This window comes from Oncorhynchus tshawytscha, linkage group LG08 (genome assembly GCF_018296145.1).
Source record: "Oncorhynchus tshawytscha isolate Ot180627B linkage group LG08, Otsh_v2.0, whole genome shotgun sequence".
Lineage (NCBI taxonomy): Eukaryota > Metazoa > Chordata > Actinopteri > Salmoniformes > Salmonidae > Oncorhynchus > Oncorhynchus tshawytscha.
In genome coordinates this window covers 6871004-6886738 of record NC_056436.1, presented here as the reverse complement: position 1 = coordinate 6886738, position 15735 = coordinate 6871004, and the positions used below count along the sequence as shown (strand labels likewise).

Genomic DNA, 15735 nt, shown 5'->3' with positions numbered 1-15735 from the left:
GGGACCAGGCTATAGAAGGAGACCAACAGATCTGGGAGAGAGAGACTAGAGAAGTACCGGAGGAAAGAGACTGGTCTGTCGAGCAGCAGAGAGACTAGAGAAGTACAGGACAAAAGAGTAGTAGTAGTGGTATTGGTGGTGGTAGTATTAGTAGTGGTGGTGGTGGTGGTATTAGTAGTGGTATTGGTGGTGGTAGTATTAGTAGTGGTGGTATTGGTGGTGGTAGTATTAGTAGTGGTGGTGGTGGTGGTGGTGGTATTAGTAGTGGTGGTGGTAGTATTAGTAGTGGTAGTATTAGTGGTGGTGGTGGTGGTGGTAGTATTAGTAGTGGTGGTGGTAGTATTAGTAGTGGTGGTGGTAGTAGTGGTATTGGTGGCGGTAGTATTAGTAGTGGTGGCGGTAGTATTAGTAGTAGTTGTACTAGTGGTGGTGGTGGTAGTATTGGTATTGGTGATAGTATTGGTATTGGTGGTAGTATTAGTAGTGGTGGTGGTGGTAGTATTGGTGGTAGTATTAGTGCTGGTGGGGTGGTAGGAGTAGTGGCAGTGGTATTGGTAGTATTAGTGGGGTGGTAGTAGTGGTGGTAGTAGTATTAGTAGTGGTGGTGGTAGTATTAGTAGTGGTGGTGGTGGTGGTGGTAGTAGTGGTGGTGGTAGTAGTATTAGTAGTGGTGGTGGTAGTATTAGTAGTGGTGGTGGTGGTGGTAGTATTAGTGGTGGTGGTATTAGTAGTGGTATTGGTGGTGGTGGTGGTGGTGGTGGTAGTAGTGGTGGTGGTAGTAGTATTAGTAGTGGTATTGGTGGTAGTATTAGTAGTGGTGGTGGTAGTATTAGTAGTGGTGGTAGTATTAGTGGTGGTGGTAGTAGTATTAGTAGTGGTATTGGTGGTAGTATTAGTAGTGGTGGTTGTGGAAGTATTAGTGGTGGTGGTGGTGGTTGTAGGAGTAGTGGTATTAGTAGTGGCGGTAGTAGTGGTATTGGTGGTAGTATTAGTAGTGGTGGTGGTGGTAGTATTAGTAGTGGTATTGGTGGTAGTATTAGTAGTGGTGGTGGTATTGGTAGTGGTATTGGTGGTAGTAGTGGTGGTGGTAGTAGTGGTATTGGTGGTAGTATTAGTATTGGTGGTGGTGGTGGTAGTATTAGTAGTGGTATTGGTGGAAGTATTAGTAGTAGTGGTATTGGTGGTAGTATTAGTAGTGGTGGTGGTGGTAGTATTAGTAGTGGTATTGGTGGTAGTATTAGTAGTGGTGGTGGTGGTAGTATTAGTAGTGGTATTGGTGGTAGTATTAGTAGTGGTATTGGTGGTAGTATTAGTAGTGGTATTGGTGGTAGTATTAGTAGTAGTGGTGGTATTGGTAGTATTGGCATTGGTGGTAGTAGTGGTGGTGGTAGTATTAGTAGTGGTGGTGGTGGTTGTGGAAGTATTAGTGGTGGTGGTGGTTGTAGGAGTAGTGGCATTAGTAGTGGTGGTGGTGGTGGTTGTAGGAGTAGTGGCATTAGTAGTGGTGGTAGTATTAGTAGTAGTAGTGGTGGTGGTGGTGGTTGTAGGAGTAGTGGCATTAGTAGTGGTGGTAGTATTAGTAGTGGTGGTGGTAGTAGTATTAGTAGTATTGGTGGTGGTGGTTGTAGGAGTAGTGGCATTAGTAGTGGTGGTAGTATTAGTAGTGGTGGTGGTAGTAGTATTAGTAGTATTGGTGGTGGTGGTTGTAGGAGTAGTGGCAATAGTAGTGGTGGTAGTATTAGTAGTGGTGGTGGTAGTAGTATTAGTAGTATTGGTGGTGGTGGTGGTTGTAGGAGTAGTGGTGGTAGTATTAGTAGTAGTGGTGGTGGTGGTGGTGGTTGTAGGAGTAGTGGCATTAGTAGTGGTGGTGGTATTAGTAGTAGTGGTGGTGGTGGTGGTGGTTGTAGGAGTAGTGGCATTAGTAGTGGTGGTAGTATTAGTAGTAGTGGTGGTGGTGGTGGTGGTTGTAGGAGTAGTGGCATTAGTAGTGGTGGTAGTATTAGTAGTAGTGGTGGTGGTGGTGGTGGTTGTAGGAGTAGTGGCATTAGTAGTGGTGGTAGTATTAGTAGTAGTGGTGGTGGTGGTGGTGGTTGTAGGAGTAGTGGCATTAGTAGTGGTGGTGGTATTAGTGGTGGTGGTGGTGGTGGTTGTGGTTGTAGGAGTAGTGGCATTAGTAGTGGTGGTAGTATTAGTAGTAGTAGTGGTGGTAGTATTAGTAGTAGTGGTGGTGGTGGTGGTTGTAGGAGTAGTGGTATTAGTAGTGGTGGTAGTATTAGTAGTATTGGTGGTGGTGGTTGTAGGAGTAGTAGCATTAGTAGTGGTGGTAGTATTAGTAGTAGTGGTGGTTGTAGGAGTAGTGGTATTAGTAGTAGTGGTGGTGGTGGTTGTAGGAGTAGTGGCATTAGTAGTGGTGGTAGTATTAGTAGTAGTAGTGGTGGTGGTGGTGGTGGTTGTAGGAGTAGTGGTATTAGTAGTGGTGGTAGTATTAGTAGTCGTGGTGGTGGTGGTGGTGGTTGTAGGAGTATTGGCATTAGTAGTGGTGGTAGTATTAGTAGTAGTGGTGGTGGTGGTTGTAGGAGTAGTGGCATTAGTAGTGGTGGTAGTATTAGTAGTTGTGGTGGTAGTATTAGTAGTGGTGGTAGTATTAGTAGTAGTGGTGGTAGTATTAGTAGTAGTGGTAGTGGTGGTGGTGGTTGTAGGAGTAGTGGCATTAGTAGTGGTGGTAGTATTAGTAGTAGTGGTGGTTGTAGGAGTAGTGGCATTAGTAGTGGTGGTAGTATTAGTAGTAGTGGTGGTGGTGGTGGTGGTTGTAGGAGTAGTGGCATTAGTAGTGGTGGTAGTATTAGTAGTAGTGGTGGTTGTAGGAGTAGTGGCATTAGTAGTGGTGGTAGTATTAGTAGTAGTGGTGGTGGTGGTGGTGGTGGTTGTAGGAGTAGTGGCATTAGTAGTGGTGGTAGTATTAGTAGTAGTGGTGGTAGTAGTGGTGGTGGTGGTGGTAGTATTAGTAGTGGTGGTGGTAGTATTAGTAGTGGTGGTAGTAGTGGTGGTAGTATTAGTAGTAGTGGTGGTAGTATTAGTAGTAGTGGTGGTAGTATTAGTAGTAGTGGTGGTATTAGTAGTAGTGGTGGTAGTATTAGTAGTGGTGGTAGTATTAGGTGTAGTGGTGGTAGTATTAGGTGTAGTGGTGGTAGTATTAGTAGTAGTGGTGGTAGTATTAGTAGTGGTGGTGGTAGTATTAGTAGTGGTGGTGGTAGTATTAGTAGTAGTGGTGGTCGTATTAGTAGTATTAGTGGTGGTGGTGGTTGTGTTAACAGCAGTAGTAGTGCTTTAGTCATTAGTAGCTACATACATACGTTTATAGGACACCATTTGATTAATTTTGTCTATATGCACAATGCAGTGATAATGTTACACCGTGGAAGTATGTTATCCATCCAGGCACATTGAAATGGAGTGAAATATTCTGTGGTCTGGCAACGGACGGGGAAAGATTCAGTGATTCATTCTGTCCAACGTGCTTTAACTTCTCCTCCATTAATTCATATTAATATGGAGAGGAGCTTTATGCAGAATACCATCAGTCAAAGGAGAATGTCTGTCTCTGTCTCTCTCTCTGTCTCTCTCTCCCTCTCTCTGTCTGTCTCTCTCCCTCTCTGTCTCTCTCTCCCTCTCTCTGTCTGTCTCTCTCCCTCTCTCTGTCTGTCTCTCTCTCCCTCTCTCTGTCTGTCTCTCTCCCTCTCTCTGTCTGTCTCTCTCCTCTCTGTCTGTCTCTCTCTCTCTCTGTCTGTCTCTCTCTCTCTCTGTCTGTCTCTCTCTCTCTCTCTCTGTCTCTCTCTCTCGTGTGTGTGTTGCATGTCTCTCTCTCTCTGTCTGTCTCTCTCTCTCGTGTGTGTGTTGCGTGTCTCCCTCTCTCTGTCTGTCTCTCTCTCTCATGTGTGTGTTGCGTGTCTCCCTCTCTCGTGTGTGTGTTGCGTGTCTCTCTCTCTCGTGTGTGTGTTGCGTGTCTCCCTCTCTCGTGTGTGTGTTGCGTGTCTCCCTCTCTCATGTGTGTGTTGCGTGTCTCCCTCTCTCGTGTGTGTGTGTTGCGTGTCTCCCTCTCTCGTGTGGGTGTGTCTGTGTGTGCACGGCACGGGGTGTGTCTCTGCGTCTGAGTTTCTCTCATTCTCTGCTTCCAGGGGATGACTTCTCCATCATCCAGCAGGAGATCTTCATGGTGAAGGAATGCATGCACCACAACATAGTGGCCTACTTCGGGAGCTACCTCTGGTAAGAGCCAAGACCACCCTCAATACCAGGGGCCCAGAGCTACCTCTGGTAAGACCACACTCAATACCAGGGGCCCAGAGCCACCTCTGGTAAGACCACACTCCAATACCAGGGGCCCAGAGCTTCCTCTGGTAAGACCACCCTCAATACCAGGGGCCCAGAGCTACCTCTGGTAAGACCACCCTCAATACCAGGGGCCCAGAGCTACCTCTGGTAAGACCACCCTCAATACCAGGGGCCCAGAGCCACCTCTGGTAAGACCACACTCCAATACCAGGGGCCCAGAACTTCCTCTGGTAAGACCACACTCAATACCAGGGGCCCAGAGCTACCTCTGGTAAGACCACCCTCAATACCAGGGGCCCAGAGCTACCTCTGGTAAGACCACCCTCAATACCAGGGGCCCAGAGCTTCCTCTGGTAAGACCACACTCAATACCAGGGGCCCAGAACTACCTCTGGTAAGACCACCCTCAATACCAGGGGCCCAGAGCTACCTCTGGTAAGACCACCCTCAATACCAGGAGCCCAGAGCTACCTCTGGTAAGACCACCCTCAATACCAGGGGCCCAGAGCCACCTCTGGTAAGACCACCCTCAATACCAGGGGCCCAGAGCTACCTCTGGTAAGACCACCCTCAATACCAGGGGCCCAGAGCTACCTCTGGTAAGACCACCCTCAATACCAGGGGCCCAGAGCTACCTCTGGTAAGACCACCCTCAATACCAGGGGCCCAGAGCTACCTCTGGTAAGACCACCCTCAATACCAGGGGCCCAGAGCTACCTCTGGTAAGACCACCCTCAATACCAGGGGCCCAGAGCTACCTCTGGTAAGACCACCCTCAATACCAGGAGCCCAGACCTACCTCTGGTAAGACCACCCTCAATACCAGGGGCCCAGAGCTACCTCTGGTAAGACCACCCTCAATACCAGGGGCCCAGAGCTACCTCTGGTAAGACCACCCTCAATACCAGGGGCCCAGAGCTACCTCTGGTAAGACCACCCTCAATACCAGGGGCCCAGAGCTACCTCTGGTAAGACCACCCTCAATACCAGGAGCCCAGACCTACCTCTGGTAAGACCACCCTCAATACCAGGGGCCCAGAGCTACCTCTGGTAAGACCACACTCAATACCAGGGGCCCAGAGCTTCCTCTGGTAAGACCACACTCAATACCAGGGGCCCAGAGCTACCTCTGGTAAGACCACACTCAATACCAGGGGCCCAGAGCTACCTCTGGTAAGACCACCCTCAATACCAGGGGCCCAGAGCTTCCTCTGGTAAGACCACACTCAATACCAGGGGCCCAGAGCTACCTCTGGTAAGACCACCCTCAATACCAGGGGCCCAGAGCTACCTCTGGTAAGACCACCCTCAATACCAGGGGCACAGAGCTTCCTCTGGTAAGACCACACTCAATACCAGGGGCCCAGAGCTACCTCTGGTAAGACCACACTCAATACCAGGGGCCCAGACCTACCTCTGGTAAGACCACCCTCAATACCAGGGGCCCAGAGCTTCCTCTGGTAAGACCACACTCAATACCAGGGGCCCAGAGCTACCTCTGGTAAGACCACCCTCAATACCAGGGGCCCAGAGCTACCTCTGGTAAGACCACCCTCAATACCAGGGGCCCAGAGCTTCCTCTGGTAAGACCACACTCAATACCAGGGGCCCAGAGCTACCTCTGGTAAGACCACACTCAATACCAGGGGCCCAGACCTACCTCTGGTAAGACCACCCTCAATACCAGGGGCCCAGAGCTTCCTCTGGTAAGACCACACTCAATACCAGGGGCCCAGAGCTTCCTCTGGTAAGACCACACTCAATACCAGGGGCCCAGAGCTACCTCTGGTAAGACCACCCTCAATACCAGGAGCCCAGAGCTACCTCTGGTAAGACCACCCTCAATACCAGGGGCCCAGAGCTACCTCTGGTAAGACCACCCTCAATACCAGGAGCCCAGAGCTACCTCTGGTAAGACCACCCTCAATACCAGGAGCCCAGAGCTACCTCTGGTAAGACCACCCTCAATACCAGGGGCCCAGAGCTACCTCTGGTAAGACCACACTCAATACCAGGGGCCCAGAGCTACCTCTGGTAAGACCACCCTCAATACCAGGGGCCCAGAGCTTCCTCTGGTAAGACCACCCTCAATACCAGGGGCCCAGAGCTACCTCTGGTAAGACCACCCTCAATACCAGGGGCCCAGAGCTACCTCTGGTAAGACCACCCTCAATACCAGGGGCCCAGAGCTACCTCTGGTAAGACCACCCTCAATACCAGGAGCCCAGAGCTACCTCTGGTAAGACCACCCTCAATACCAGGAGCCCAGAGCTACCTCTGGTAAGACCACCCTCAATACCAGGGGCCCATAGCTACCTCTGGTAAGACCACACTCAATACCAGGGGCCCAGAGCTACCTCTGGTAAGACCACCCTCAATACCAGGGGCCCAGACCTACCTCTGGTAAGACCACCCTCAATACCAGGGGCCCATAGCTACCTCTGGTAAGACCACCCTCAATACCAGGGGCCCAGAGCTTCCTCTGGTAAGACCACCCTCAATACCAGGGGCCCAGAGCTACCTCTGGTAAGACCACCCTCAATACCAGGGGCCCAGAGCTTCCTCTGGTAAGACCACCCTCAATACCAGGGGCCCAGAGCTACCTCTGGTAAGACCACACTCAATACCAGGGGCCCAGACCTACCTCTGGTAAGACCACCCTCAATACCAGGGATATGTTATAATCGGTACTCTATTCCCTGTGTAGTGCACTATGTTTGACCCCTAGGGCCCAGAGCTACCTCTGGTAAGGAGTGGGCCAACACTATATATACCATTGCAGAAGTCTGTGGCTGAGTGACTTGAGGAAGTGATAGTCTGTAGCTGACTTGAGGAAGTGATAGTCTGTAGCTGACTTGAGGAAGTGATACTTGATATTTCCAGACGAGAGGTATTTTTAGAATGTAAAGGTAAGCTATAAGAAAAGGTTTACTGTGCTACTCTTTAATAATGTAATCTTCAGTACAGTCAGATCTGAGAGGTTTACTGTGCTACTCTTTAATAATGTAGCCTTCAGTACAGTCAGATCTGAGAGGTTTACTGTGCTACTCTTTAGTAATGTAGCCTTCAGTACAGTCAGATCTGAGAGGTTTACTGTGCTACTCTTTAATAATGTAGCCTTCAGTACAGTCAGATCTGAGAGGTTTACTGTGCTACTCTTTAATAATGTAGCCTTCAGTACAGTCAGATCTGAGAGCTTTACTGTGCTACTCTTTAATAATGTAGTCTTCAGTACAGAGATCTGAGAGGTTTACTGTGCTACTCTTTAATAATGTAATCTTCAGTACAGTCAGATCTGAGAGGTTTACTGTGCTACTCTTTAATAATGTAGCCTTCAGTACAGTCAGATCTGAGAGGTTTACTGTACTACTCTTTAATAATGTAGTCTTCAGTACAGTCAGATCTGAGAGGTTTACTGTGCTACTCTTTAATAATGTAGCCTTCAGTACAGTCAGATCTGAGAGGTTTACTGTGCTACTCTTTAATAATGTAGCCTTCAGTACAGTCAGATCTGAGAGGTTTACTGTACTACTCTTTAATAATGTAGCCTTCAGTACAGTCAGATCTGAGAGGTTTACTGTACTACTCTTTAATAATGTAGCCTTCAGTACAGTCAGATCTGAGAGGTTTACTGTGCTACTCTTTAATAATGTAGTCTTCAGTACAGTCAGATCTGAGAGGTTTACTGTACTACTCTTTAATAATGTAGCCTTCAGTACAGTCAGATCTGAGAGGTTTACTGTGCTACTCTTTAATAATGTAGCCTTCAGTACAGTCAGATCTGAGAGGTTTACTGTACTACTCTTTAATAATGTAGTCTTCAGTACAGAGATCTGAGAGGTTTACTGTGCTACTCTTTAATAATGTAGCCTTCAGTACAGTAGATCTGAGAGGTTTACTGTGCTACTCTTTAATAATGTAGCCTTCAGTACAGTAGATCTGAGAGGTTTACTGTGCTACTCTTTAATAATGTAGCCTTCAGTACAGTCAGATCTGAGAGGTTTACTGTGCTACTCTTTAATAATGTAGCCTTCAGTACAGTCAGATCTGAGAGGTTTACTGTACTACTCTTTAATAATGTAGTCTTCAGTACAGAGATCTGAGAGGTTTACTGTGCTACTCTTTAATAATGTAGCCTTCAGTACAATCAGATCTGAGAGGTTTACTGTACTACTCTTTAATAATGTAATCTTCAGTACAGTCAGATCTGAGAGGTTTACTGTGCTACTCTTTAATAATGTAGCCTTCAGTACAGTCAGATCTGAGAGGTTTACTGTGCTACTCTTTAATAATGTAGCCTTCAGTACAGTCAGATCTGAGAGGTTTACTGTGCTACTCTTTAATAATGTAGTCTTCAGTACAGTAGATCTGAGAGGTTTACTGTGCTACTCTTTAATAATGTAGCCTTCAGTACAGTAGATCTGAGAGGTTTACTGTGCTACTCTTTAATAATGTAGTCTTCAGTACAGTCAGATCTGAGAGGTTTACTGTACTACTCTTTAATAATGTAGTCTTCACTACAGTCAGATCTGAGAGGTTTACTGTGCAGGCAGACTAAATAACTTTTTTGCCCGCTTTGAGGACAATACAGTGCCACTGACACGGCCTGCAACGAAAACATGCGGTCTCTCCTTCACTGCAGCCGAAGTGAGTAAGACATTTAAACGTGTTAACCCTCGCAAGGCTGCAGGCCCAGACGGCATCCCCAGCCGCGCCCTCAGAGCATGCGCAGACCAGCTGGCCGGTGTGTTTACGGACATATTCAATCAATCCCTATACCAGTCTGCTGTTCCCACATGCTTCAAGAGGGCCACCATTGTTCCTGTTCCCAAGAAAGCTAAGGTAACTGAGCTAAACGACTACCGCCCGTAGCACTCACATCCGTCATCATGAAGTGCTTTGAGAGACTAGTCAAGGACCATATCACCTCCACCCTACCTGACACCCTAGACCCACTCCAATTTGCTTACCGCCCAAATAGGTCCACAGACGATGCAATCTCAACCACACTGCACACTGCCCTAACCCATCTGGACAAGAGGAATACCTATGTGAGAATGCTGTTCATCGACTACAGCTCGGCATTCAACACCATAGTACCCTCCAAGCTCGTCATCAAGCTCGAGACCCTGGGTCTCGACCCCGCCCTGTGCAACTGGGTACTGGACTTCCTGACGGGCCGCCCCCAGGTGGTGAGGGTAGGCAACAACATCTCCTCCCCGCTGATCCTCAACACTGGGGCCCCACAAGGGTGCGTTCTGAGCCCTCTCCTGTACTCCCTGTTCACCCACGACTGCGTGGCCACGCACGCCTCCAACTCAATCATCAAGTTTGCGGACGACACAACAGTGGTAGGCTTGATTACCAACAACGACGAGACGGCCTACAGGGAGGAGGTGAGGGCCCTCGGAGTGTGGTGTCAGGAAAATAACCTCACACTCAACGTCAACAAAACTAAGGAGATGATTGTGGACTTCAGGAAACAGCAGAGGGAACACCCCCATCCACATCGATGGAACAGTAGTGGAGAGGGTAGCAAGTTTTAAGTTCCTCGGCATACACATCACAGACAAACTGAATTGGTCCACTCACACAGACAGCATCGTGAGGAAGGCGCAGCAGCGCCTCTTCAACCTCAGGAGGCTGAAAAATTCGGCTTGTCACCAAAAGCACTCACAAACTTCTACAGATGCACAATCGAGAGCATCCTGGCGGGCTGTATCACCGCCTGGTATGGCAACTGCACCGCCCTCAACCTTAAGGCTCTCCAGAGGGTAGTGAGGTCTGAACAACGCATCACCGGGGGCAAACTACCAGCCCTCCAGGACACCTACACCACCCGATGCTACAGGAAGGCCATAAAGATCATCAAGGACATCAACCACCCGAGCCACTGCCTGTTCACCCCGCTGTCATCCAGAAGGCGAGGTCAGTACAGGTGCATCAAAGCTGGGACCGAGAGACTGAAAAACAGCTTCTATCTCAAGGCCATCAGACTGTTAAACAGCCACCACTAACATTGAGTGGCTACTGCCAACACACTGTCAATGACTGTCAATGACACTGACTCTACTCCAGCCACTTTAATAATGGGAATTGATGGGAAATGATGTAAATATATCACTAGCCACTTTAAACAATGCTACCTTATATAATGTTACTTACCCTACATTATTCATCTCATATGCATACGTAGATACTGTACTCTATATCATCGACTGCATCCTTATGTAATACATGTATCACTAGCCACTTTAACTATGCCACTTGGTTTACATACTCATCTCATATGTATATACTGTACTCGATATCATCTACTGTATCTTGCCTATGCTGCTCTGTACCATCACTCATTCATATATCCTTATGTACATATTCTTTATCCCCTTACACTGTGTATAAGACAGTAGTTTTTGGAATTGTTAGTTAGATTACTTGTTCGTTATTACTGCATTGTCGGAACTAGAAGCACAAGCATTTCGCTACACTCGCATTAACATCTGCTAACCATGTGTATGTGACAAATAAAATTTGATTTGATTTGATTTGCTACTCTTTAATAATGTAGCCTTCAGTACAGTCAGATCTGAGAGGTTTACTGTACTACTCTTTAATAATGTAGTCTTCACTACAGTCAGATCTGAGAGGTTTACTGTGCTAAGGTGGGATACCTAGTCAGTTGTACAACTGAATGTCTTCAACTGAAATGTGTCTTTCACATTTAACCCCACCCCTCTGAATCAGAGTGTGCCGTTGAATACACCCAAAAATTTAAAAAAATATATTTTTCCCAATCCTCAAGGGTGGTCTCCTGATGTGGTTTTTAAGCATTGTTGTGGACTTGGAACATTCAATTTTGTTTTTGTTTTTCAAAAACTGTGATTTTGAGAGCGAAAACCTGGAAAAACTAAACGGAGAAAACAGAATTTGGGGAGAAAAAAATATTTTTTTTAAATATTTTTTTAGAATAATATGAATAATATTGTTCTTGGTCTTCTGTGTTCTTCTGTCATTCATGTTCTGCCAACTATTTAGCTGTGTATATTGTAAACTCTGGGGTTATTCCCTAAGAACCAAACAGAGGCAAACAGACTGAAATGAAGAAGGACCTACCTGAACTTGTCAAATAAGACACGCTAGTTTTCATTGCAACACATTTTGACAAATGAATACACCCCTAGTCTGTTTTACTGCTCCTAACTTTCTCCTGTGCCCCTGTGCGCCTAACTGTCCCCTGTGCGCCTAACTGTCCCCTGTGCGCCTAACTGTCTCATCTCCCTCCCTGGATCAGCCGTGACAAGCTGTGGATCTGTATGGAGTACTGTGGGGGAGGATCTCTACAGGACATATATCATGGTGTGTTGTTACTTGTCTCCTCTCTCTCTGTCTCTTCTCTCTCTGTCTCCTCTCTGTCTCTTCTCTCTCTGTCTCTTCTCTCTCTGTCTCCTCTCTCTCTGTCTCCTCTCTCTCCTCTCTGTCTCTCTCCTCTCTGTCTGTCTCCTCTCTGTCTGTCTCCTCTCTCTCTGTCTCCTCTCCCTCTGTCTCCTCTCTCTCTGTCTCCGTCTCTTCTCTCTCTGTCTCCTCTCTCTTCTCTCTCTGTCTCCTCTCTCTCCTCTGTCTCTCTGTCTCCTCTCTCTCTGTCTCCTCTCTCTGTCTCCTCTCTCTCTGTCTCCTCTCTCTCCTCTCTCTCTCTCTGTCTCCTCTCTCTCTGTCTCCTCTCTCTCTGTCTCCGTCTCTTCTCTCTCGCATATCACCACAGTTATACTGTCAAATTATCGGCTGATTTACTACTTATAAATGATGGCTTATTTATTTCTTATTGAAATGTTTCATATCTCCCCGTATGGTATGATCACACTGTTTGTTATGGGTAGCCTAGTGGTTAGAGTGTGGAGCTGGCAGGGTAGCCTAGTGGTTAGAGTGTAGAGGTGGCAGGGTAGCCTAGTGGTTAGAGTGTAGAGGTGGCAGGTAGCCTAGTGGTTAGAGTGTGGAGGTGGCAGGGTAGCCTAGTGGTCAGAGATTACAGATTACAGACATAATCCTATCTGACCCTCATTATATATATATATTAAACTATACAAATGGCCTTTAGGGCGGCATAACCATCATGTTTGTCTGTTTTTCATTTGTCAGTGACGGGTCCCCTATCAGAGCTGCAGATAGCCTACGTCTGCAGAGAGACCATACAGGTAATTACACTTAGGTACAGGTTTCCTTGACACAGATTCTGCCTGCTCCTGGGGCAGTCTCAGAGCAGGAGTACTGATTTTAGGATCAGAGTTGTGCCCTTCACGTCACAGTGAATGAGGTTACATGCATAGGCAGGCCCTGATCCTAGATCAGCAATCCTACTCAGAGACGATTGATACGTACAACAAGATATATAACTTTCATTATACAGAAATACAGCTGGTATGATCAGCAGTTTGCATCGTATTTCTGTATTTTCAAAGTTCAATATCTTGAAAACATGATTGCTGACATGCAACACAAATTGGGATTATATCAACAATGGACTAATGTCCTTAAAGTTCAGAGCTGTGTTGGAGTACCCGTACTAACATACTGTATACTACATACTTAATGAGTATATACTACATACTATTAGGTAATTTTAGTGTACTGTAAACGAAAAGTATCCTTTCAGTTGAGCGTACTAGTGCTTCCTGTCTAACCGGAAATTGATGCTGTTGCTATGCAACCTCTTGCTAGCATAGCTAACAAATTACTAGCTAGACATCTTACGACTTCATCAACAATGTATATTGAGAACGCACAACGACTGTACCATTTAGCTAACTAAGAATGACATGAATGATCAAGTCAATACACATTGGGTAGTTAAATAGCAGATAGTTAATATACTGGTAAGGTCACTGTGTTAGTAGCCAACTAACGTTTGTTAAGTAGCCAACTAACGTTAGTTAAGTAGCCAGCTAACGTTAGTTAAGTAGCCAGCTAACGTTAGTTAAGTAGCCAGCTAACGTTAGTTAAGTAGCCAGCTAATGTTAGTTAAGTAGCCAGCTAACGTTAGTTAAGTAGCCAGCTAACGTTAGTTAAGTAGCCGGGCTAACGTTAGTTAAGTAGATGGGCTAACGTTAGTTAAGTAGCCAGCTAACGTTAGTTAAGTAGCCAGATAACGTTAGTTAAGTAGCCAGCTAACGTTAGTTAAGTAGCCAGATAACGTTAGTTAAGTAGCCAGATAACGTTAGTTAAGTAGACAGATAACGTTAGTTAAGTAGACAGATAACGTTAGTTAAGTAGCCAGATAACGTTAGTTAAGTAGCCGGGCTAACGTTAAGTAGCTGGGCTAACATTAGTTAAGTAGCTGGGCTAACGTTAGTTAAGTAGCTAGCTAACGTTAGTTAAGTAGCCAGCTAACGTTAGTTAAGTAGCCAGCTAACGTTAGTTAAGTAGCCAGCTAACGTTAGTTAAGTAGCCAGCTAACGTTAGTTAAGTAGCCAGCTAACGTTAGTTAAGTAGCCGGGCTAACGTTAGTTAAGTAGCCAGCTGACGTTAGTTAAGTAGCCAGCTGACGTTAGTTAAGTAGCCAGCTGACGTTAGTTAAGTAGCCAGCTGACGTTAGTTAAGTAGCCAGCTGACGTTAGTTAAGTAGCCGGGCTAACGTTAGTTAAGTAGCCGGGCTAACGTTAGTTAAGTAGCCGGGCTAACGTTAGTTAAGTAGCCGGGCTAACGTTAGTTAAGTAGCCGGGCTAACGTTAGTTAAGTAGCCGGGCTAACGTTAGTTAAGTAGCCGGGCTAACGTTAGTTCAGTAGCCGGGCTAACGTTAGTTCAGTACCCGGGCTAACGTTAGTTAAGTAGCCGGGCTAACGTTAGTTATGTAGCTAGCTAACGTACCGGGTGCATACGAGCAACTGCTCTAATGATATGCTATGCGGTTTGTAAGGCTAGCGTAGCTAACAAATTGTCAGCAAACAACGTGTGTAGCTTATTTAGAAAGTCGTTTACTTTATTACGTTGCTCGATATTTTCTTAACATTTGTCAGCAACGAATTTGTATCCGCTCTCGTCGGACTTTGGCTGCATATTTTCGTCAAATCGGAAAATGTTCTGAAGCCACGCCCATTTTCTGAAGAATTGCATTATGGGCCCTAAAACCACGTAAATAAACGTGTCCACTGCTTGTATACTTCGTATTTTGGCGAATGTAGTATGACATCCGGGAACTTTTGGCATACTAACTATATCCATACTATAACCAATAAGCATACTAGCATACTGCATACTCAATAGTACGCTTAGTGTGGTTAGTATGAGTATTCGAACACAGTTCAGGTCAGACCTAGGTTTAATCTGGGTCCATGAAACCAGGAAATTTAAACTTCTGGTTGACTCCCGAGTTTGCCATTTCAACCAAGTCTCTAACATAGCTCTGTCTTTGTGTTCACAGGGTTTGGGATAACATAGCTCTCTCTGTCTTTGTGTTCACAGGGTTTGGGATAACATAGCTCTGTCTTTGTGTTCACAGGGTTTGAGATAACATAGCTCTGTCTTTGTGTCCACAGGGTTTGGGATAACATAGCTCTGTCTTTGTGTTCACAGGGTCTGGGATAACATAGCTCTGTCTTTGTGTTCACAGGGTTTGGGATAACATAGCTCTGTCTTTGTGTTCACAGGGTTTGGGATAACATAGCTCTGTCTTTGTTCACAGGGTTTGGGATAACATAGCTCTGTCTTTGTGTTCACAGGGTGTGGGATAACATAGCTCTGTCTTTGTGTTCACAGGGTCTGGGATAACATAGCTCTGTCTTTGTGTTCACAGGGTTTGGGATAACAGCTCTGTCTTTGTGTTCACAGGGTTTGGGATAACAGCTCTGTCTTTGTGTTCACAGGGTTTGGTATAACATAGCTCTGTCTTTGTGTTCACAGGGTTTGGGATAACATAGCTCTGTCTTTGTGTTCACAGGGTTTGGGATAACAGCTCTGTCTTTGTGTTCACAGGGTCTGGGATAACATAGCTCTGTCTTTGTTCACAGGGTTTGGGATAACACAGCTCTGTCTTTGTGTTCACAGGGTCCGGGATAACATAGCTCTGTCTTTGTGTTCACAGGGTCTGGGATAACATAGCGCTGTCTTTGTGTTCACAGGGTTTGGGATAACAGTTCTGTCTTTGTGTTCACAGGGTTTGGGATAACAGCTCTGTCTTTGTGTTCACAGGGTTTGGGATAACAGCTCTGTCTTTGTGTTCACAGGGTTTGGGATAACAGCTCTGTCTTTGTGTTCACATGGTTTGGGATAACAGCTCTGTCTTTGTGTTCACAGGGTTTGGGATAACATAGCTCTGTCTTTGTGTTCACAGGGTTTGGGATAACATAGCTCTGTCTTTGTGTTCACAGGGTTTGGGATAACAGCTCTGTCTTTGTGTTCACAGGGTTTGGGAT

General features: G+C 46.2%; 1 protein-coding gene across 8 annotated transcripts in view; it reads left to right on the top strand.

Moving 5' to 3' along the window:
• LOC112257197 (mitogen-activated protein kinase kinase kinase kinase 5) overlaps nucleotides 1-15735 on the top strand; it is a 130429-nt gene that overhangs the window by 30285 nt on the left and 84409 nt on the right. For all 8 annotated transcript variants that reach the window (XM_042325144.1, XM_042325150.1, XM_042325149.1 and 5 more), the window contains exons 4-6: nucleotides 4176-4266; nucleotides 11624-11688; nucleotides 12466-12521. In XM_042325144.1, the coding sequence (XP_042181078.1) occupies nucleotides 4176-4266; nucleotides 11624-11688; nucleotides 12466-12521 (212 nt within the window). The remainder of the gene's footprint in view (nucleotides 1-4175; nucleotides 4267-11623; nucleotides 11689-12465; nucleotides 12522-15735) is intronic.